At 38.1% G+C, this 6,284-nt stretch overlaps 2 protein-coding genes across 2 annotated transcripts in view; one reads left to right on the top strand and one right to left on the bottom strand.

Moving 5' to 3' along the window:
• Positions 1-540, bottom strand: part of LOC104804101 (transcription factor bHLH121) — a 3,125-nt gene extending 2,585 nt beyond the window's left edge. The window contains exon 1 of the mRNA XM_010528262.1: positions 407-540. The gene's annotated coding sequence lies outside the window, so the exon portion shown is untranslated. The remainder of the gene's footprint in view (positions 1-406) is intronic.
• Positions 541-2,871: 2,331 nt separating this feature from the next.
• Positions 2,872-5,522, top strand: LOC104804102 (putative ER lumen protein-retaining receptor C28H8.4). The gene is made up of 6 exons (XM_010528263.2): positions 2,872-3,223; positions 3,793-3,992; positions 4,324-4,464; positions 4,559-4,639; positions 4,985-5,109; positions 5,188-5,522. The coding sequence occupies exons 1-6, from the start codon at positions 3,001-3,003 to the stop codon at positions 5,234-5,236; spliced, it is 819 nt and encodes a 272-aa protein (XP_010526565.1). The 5' UTR covers positions 2,872-3,000; the 3' UTR covers positions 5,237-5,522.
• The last annotated feature ends 762 nt before the right edge of the window (positions 5,523-6,284 follow it).

The following is a 6,284-nucleotide window of genomic DNA, read 5'->3' on the forward strand; positions in this document are numbered from 1 at the left end:
AAAAAAAAAAAAAAAAAAAAAAAACTTTGCTCGCAAATTGTTACTCGGCCTAAGAGCTATCGTAAAACCGCCAATTGGCATCACATAGCCATGACAGAAAGCCAAAACTTAACCAGCGTGAGAAACTACGCTCATATTTCACCCCAATACAATGCTAAGAAAGGAATCTCCAATTTCTGGTCGGAGAATCCCCATACGAGGTAGACTTTCATAAACTACAGTCAATTCAAACCAACACAAGTAATTGAATCGAACGGAAATAACTCCATTGGGACAAGGAGCATTCAACTCAACAACGACCGAAACCCTAAGGGGAATCATCCGTTGCGGTCAATTTATAGGGGAAACGACAGATTGAACGGAAGAACCCATTGACGAAATTAGGAGAAACGAGCGTATCAGGTACCTAGATTTGCGATGAGAATGACCAGTGGGATTGCGACGACGATCGGCTGAAAGTGGGCGACGGATTCCTTCAGCCGGAGGATAAGGATCGATTTTGGTGAGACAGAAACGGCGTCGTTCTAAAGCTGAACAACAGTTTTCTGGATTGAATGGAATAAATTCAGACAGGTTTTATAGTGAAATGAAACGACGTCATTTAGACTTCCTTTATTAGATTTAACCGGGCCTGGTTTCTCATGATTCGGGCTAACGCTCAAACCCATTAACCAGACATCCCCGAGCGAACCAGCAGAATAAAATATATATTAAATCACCCATTTTTTTAATATATATATATATATATATTAAACGCCGCATCACATATTACTTCTTACATATAATGTTAGCAATAATAAATAAACAATAAAATTTTAAAATATACCTACACACGTATATGCGTATACACACATCTATAATTATATACTTATACATACATACATATATGTATATAATATATGCATACACACATAATACATACATATATATATACATATTGATGCTTAATATGTCAAATAAGATTTATTACGAGAAATCCGCTAATTTTTTACGCTGTTATGTTTTATATAGGAAATTGAAATCTATTATTTTGATCGTCTATATTGTGTTTATATCATTGATGATTCTTAGAGATTTTCTATCTTTGTTGTTATTAATTTTTAGGTCCTCCCACTCCCTCTAATTGTTAATTTTTTTTTGGTAACTAGAAAACGCAAAATAATCATAAACACTGTAAAAATAAAAATTCATGTGAATGTCTCTCTAATTTTCAGATTCAACTCAGAATATAATAGATTTGAGATATTCAGACGCAAACAAAAAACGTTCTCAACATCGAACTATTTCCTCAATCGGTGTTTGAAAAATGTCTCGATTGTCCTAAAAAGGTGTTAGGTTTTTTGGGTAAAAGTAACGGTCTTTACTGTTGTTCTAACTATGAAAGCGTGTAATTATGATATAGTATTTTATTATATCGAATTTCTGCTTATGTATGCAGCTATGGTATGTTATTTGAGTTGAGAGAAGAAATGTTAGTATTGTGATTTAGGGATGGATTGTTTGATACGGTTCTTCGGAATCGAATCGCGCCGAATAGAAAAATGCAGTATGTTTTCCGATCCGTCCAAAATTTATAAACGCTATTTTTTTGAAAAATTAAATTTTCCAAAACCGAACCGAATTATAAAAAACCCAAAAAACTAAATTGTTTTAAGAAGTTCTAAATATTTTTTAATAAAAACCAAAAATGAACCGAATAGAATATACTATAATAACCGATTGATACATATTTTTATAAAACCGAAAAAATCAAATCGAACCCGAATTGAATACCGAAACGCCCACAACTAGCTGTAGTTGTGGTGGTTGCTTCTCATTCCCGATCATCAGTTGAGAGGAGAGCGATCTCTTTTCCTTTCCTTACAAAAGGAATCCCAAACGAACATACCGACGTCCTTTTTTTCTTCAACTGATGGAGCAAACGGCCACATGGACACAAGTAGAAGGATGGCTTTACAAGACAACCGCCGCATCTATGAAGTGGGATCGTTTTGTTTGGTCGGTCCACGAGACTTTATACCCGACCCTAGTATTAATATTTAATATCATATTATTTCATATATATGTATATGCAGATAGACGTTGACGTATGGAAAGAGTAATTGGAAAACATTATTGCGCATCTACCTGCTCCCATGGATATAGCTGCAACATATTGAGAGAATAAAATCATTTGAGATAGTTTAAAACCCTAAGTACCCAACTGAATTAAAATCAATATTTGTTTAAAAATAAAATAAAAACCGTTTAAACCCACCTGCACGCCAAACTTTACAACAAAAAAAATTCAAGTTTGGGTGGTCTAGTGGTGAGAACATGCTCTCATCCTGGGTTCAAATCCAAGCGTGGGCAGAGACATTCACCTGGATTTCTCCAATCCTCTGGAAGATGTAGTCGGATCAAAAATTCGGTGAATTTCCGAACTATCAAAAAAAAAAAAAAGTTTACCAAAAATAAAAATAAAAACCGTTTAGCAGACAAAGCGTACCAATAATCTAGGTGGGCTGACTTACACCGTCAAACAAAACTAAGAAGCTTATCCTAAAGTCTCCAAAAGGGTAATAACGACACTTCCATCCACTCATTATCGCATAATGAAAAGGTCATGCCATGTGTTGACCATTCGTCGATTTATTTTCCGCGCCATTCCAATATATATATATATATATATATATATTCTCGGGGTTTAGAAAATACAGCACTAATTTGATTTGTCCACGGTCTAACCATACGTACGATACATCACATCACATATATAAATACATACATGAACATGATTATGGGCCTATAACCAGACCTTGAGCCTCGGCCCATTTGTAACTATTTCATTTCCCAGAGGTAAGGGTAGTTTGGTCATTTTGAAAAATCGACCCAAAGTTTCAAAGCCGGCATTGTTTGTCCCGATCGTGGAAGACTCCCTGCAGCTTTTTCCCATTTTCCGTCACTTCACCGAGGAAATCAGGAACGAAGCTGAAAAAGGGATACTCGGAAGGAAACGGCATGAAGGTGACGAAGACTCCGATCCACGCGGTGTGGACATGGGTGAGGAGACAGCCGCCGAAAGTGAAGGCGTTCCTGGCGGTCGTCACGGGCATGGCGGCGCTGGTTCTGCTTCGATTCATCGTACACGATCACGACAATCTCTTCGTTGCCGCGGAGGCTGTCCATTCTATCGGGATCTCTGTCCTCATCTACAAGCTCATGAAGGAAAAGACCTGTGCTGGTAAAACAAATTTCGTGTTCGTCCTCTTTGGAGTCGTTTTTGTTCGTCTATCTATCGTATCCGATTTAGGGTTTGGAAGCTGGTTTTCCTCAATTGTAAATATCTAGACTCTGTACTTGGGTCCGTTCTTACGAAAATTACTTGTCAACGGCACATCTCGAAGTAATACCCTTCTGTAAAAAAAATGTGATCGATAATCCATATGAAAGAAAGGGGTTTGAACTTGTTAACGCCCAAAATCAAATCTTTAGCTTGGTATCCGAATTCCGAAGGTGGACGCGATTAGTTGTTATTTGCAATTGCGTGAAAATTGTACCTCGGTAGGGTAAAATTTTGCAGCTTTTGGTCCATGTTTCAGGGGCTGAGTCAGAATTTGATCGGCCTACTATTAATTTTGTTTCCCATTTCTCTGATTATTTGAAGGAGTAATATGAGGACTGCATGAGTATTTCATGTTGCTTTCAGATACGAAGTGTGAAGTTCGGATTTGTTCCAAAGATCATGTCTTTTTTTTTTTTATCATTATTTGTTCCCCGCTAGACTGAAGTTTTTTTTTAAATCACTTGCAGGACTGTCATTGAAATCTCAGGAGCTAACAGCAATATTTCTAGCTGTTAGGCTGTACTGCAGCTTTGTTATGGAATATGATATACACACCCTTCTTGACTTGGCTACTTTGGGTACAACTCTCTGGGTTATCTTTATGATCCGTTTTAAGTTAAGGTCTAGTTACATGGAGGACAAAGACAACTTTGCTCTCTATTATGTGGTAAGTCATTTTGTTTTATATGCTATTTAGCCGGTTATAAGCAGTGTTCATGGTTAATTAAACATATTTTGTTAGACCGGAGAAAGGGTGCTTGTGGTATTGTCGACAAGCCACAGATCTTCTGTGATGTTTTTCTCTCTAATTAGATTCGTTATAGCTACATTTCATTGTACCAGTCTATTAGTGAACGGAGCAGAAGTCTGTGGGAAGTATGAAATATTTATTAAACTTGGCAATGTATATTGCAAAATTTTCATCCAACCGTTGGTGTATTAGTGATGATTGACGGTTTTAGGGTCAAAATAATGATTTTTCCATGTTGCTTTTTCAGCTTGCGCCCTGTGCTGTGTTAGCCGTGTTAATTCATCCGTCAACCTCACACAATATACTGAATAGGATTTCCTGGGCGTTCTGTGTATATCTGGAAGCTGTCTCAGTGCTGCCCCAGTTGCGAGTGATGCAGAACACAAAGGTGTGAACTTTTTGCCGAATATGTCACACTGACGGTAAACTTATCAACTAATTTTCTTTCTAATTTGGTGATTTGGATATGCTGAGTCTTTCAGATTGTTGAGCCATTCACAGCACATTATGTATTTGCACTTGGAGTGGCGAGGTTCCTTAGCTGCGCTCACTGGGTTTTACAGGTTTGTTGAGAAAGTTGATATTATAAATTGTTTTAAATTATTTGTAGAATTGATGGTAATGATACCTGATGCCCCTTGCCAAAATTGATCACCTTAGCAATGACTTTGCATATTGGATGAGCCATTAGAAACAAGGGTTCACAAACTGGCTTTAGTGGTTATTCCTCTAGCGAAAAGGCATTTTCCTGTTTGCTTGGTGCTCAGCAAATGCATGGTGTTATTCAGTAGTGGTGGTGAAAGCAGTAAATGAAGGACCATATGGTGTTTTATATGTTAATCTCTGATCTATCCATAAACTGAAACATAATCTCGTTCTTCTTTTCGTGTGCATCCAAATCCAAACAGGTAGTAGACACACGTGGACGCTTGCTAGTAGCACTTGGATACGGGTTATGGCCGTCAATGGTTCTCATATCGGAAATCGTGCAAACCTTCATCTTGGCAGATTTCTGTTACTACTACGTGAAAAGGTTTACTTTCCCTCTTGAAATTTTCCTTCCATCTTTTCCATTCTTTCCCACAACTTCACTTTCCACCATTTTCTGCAGCGTCTTTGGGGGGCAGCTTGTTCTTCGTCTTCCTTCTGGAGTCGTGTAAGTTTAAACACACAGATAGATGGTTTGATGATAATGTCTTGATTTGAGCTCGTGGGGTGGAAATGCTGCCCAACGAGAGCTTCTGTGCTTCATCCTTTTCCCCTGATCCCACCCGTCTCTCTCTGGGGTTGCAAGTGGCTTCTTCCAACAAATCAAATTTCTGTTGTATATTACCATCGTTCAGCCGCTTTGGGTCGTTTATATTCCTAACGTTTTATTCGACTATGATTCTCTGTATTAATAAGAAAATATCGAGAAGAATACAAAGCCTGAATCTTTTGATTATGCAGGTCTATGTTTTTTTACGTGAAACCGGAGCATCAGGTCGGTTTTTAGTCACAATCCTTATTAAACCATTCATTATCAAAACGATAATAGAGCACAATGGCTGAAGCATCACTAAGTCCCTCTTGTTTCAGAGGGAATCAAGAACATAGTCATTTGTCTTGATGAAGTGGGATCAGCTTTAGATATAGAGAGGCTTGTCTTCGATGGTGAAGTTATATAATTCAGGACACGGGATTGTCTTGAAGATTTAACTATGGGTGGGTAGAATAGAAGCTGTTCTTTTCTTTTTTTTTGTCACGGCAAGACAGTGGTGTAGAAGCTTCTTTTCGCCCATCAGATCATTACCATTTTTTTTAAATGCCAAAACTTCATATGGATCAAGAAATTCCTTATGACATTCAAGTCGAGGTTTTTGATTGATATATCTGGTGATGGGTAGCTCGGAGATGGGATCATCCAAGTTCTGGTTGATGAAATATATACACATACACACCAGCCATCACTGGGTGAAATATCTACAAAAACATTGGAACTGTGACCCATCACAAAGCTTCGAAAGTCTGCAACGTGACTCTCTGTCGTTCAACTTATGTGTCGAGAGTGATATGATCTGTCCTAACACGACACTGTCGGTGGGGCATTGGAGTAGTTAGTTCATCAGCTTCACAAGGGTTGTTTTCTGGAATTTGTACGAAAACAAGAGAGAGCACACGCCATGCCAAAAATCTCTATGAAAAACTCGGGGGGGGGGGTCGACAGTT

The sequence above is a fragment of the Tarenaya hassleriana genome, unplaced genomic scaffold, assembly GCF_000463585.1.
Source record: "Tarenaya hassleriana unplaced genomic scaffold, ASM46358v1 Cleome9, whole genome shotgun sequence".
NCBI classification, from domain to species: domain Eukaryota; kingdom Viridiplantae; phylum Streptophyta; class Magnoliopsida; order Brassicales; family Cleomaceae; genus Tarenaya; species Tarenaya hassleriana.

Coding starts and splice junctions, on each gene's coding strand:
- LOC104804102 (XM_010528263.2), top strand. CDS start 3,001: ATGAAGGTGACGAAGACTCCGATCCACGCGGTGTGGACATGGGTGAGG. Junction 4,465..4,558: donor GAGTGATGCAGAACACAAAG/GTGTGAACTTTT, acceptor TGAGTCTTTCAG/ATTGTTGAGCCATTCACAGC. Junction 5,110..5,187: donor TGTTACTACTACGTGAAAAG/GTTTACTTTCCC, acceptor CATTTTCTGCAG/CGTCTTTGGGGGGCAGCTTG.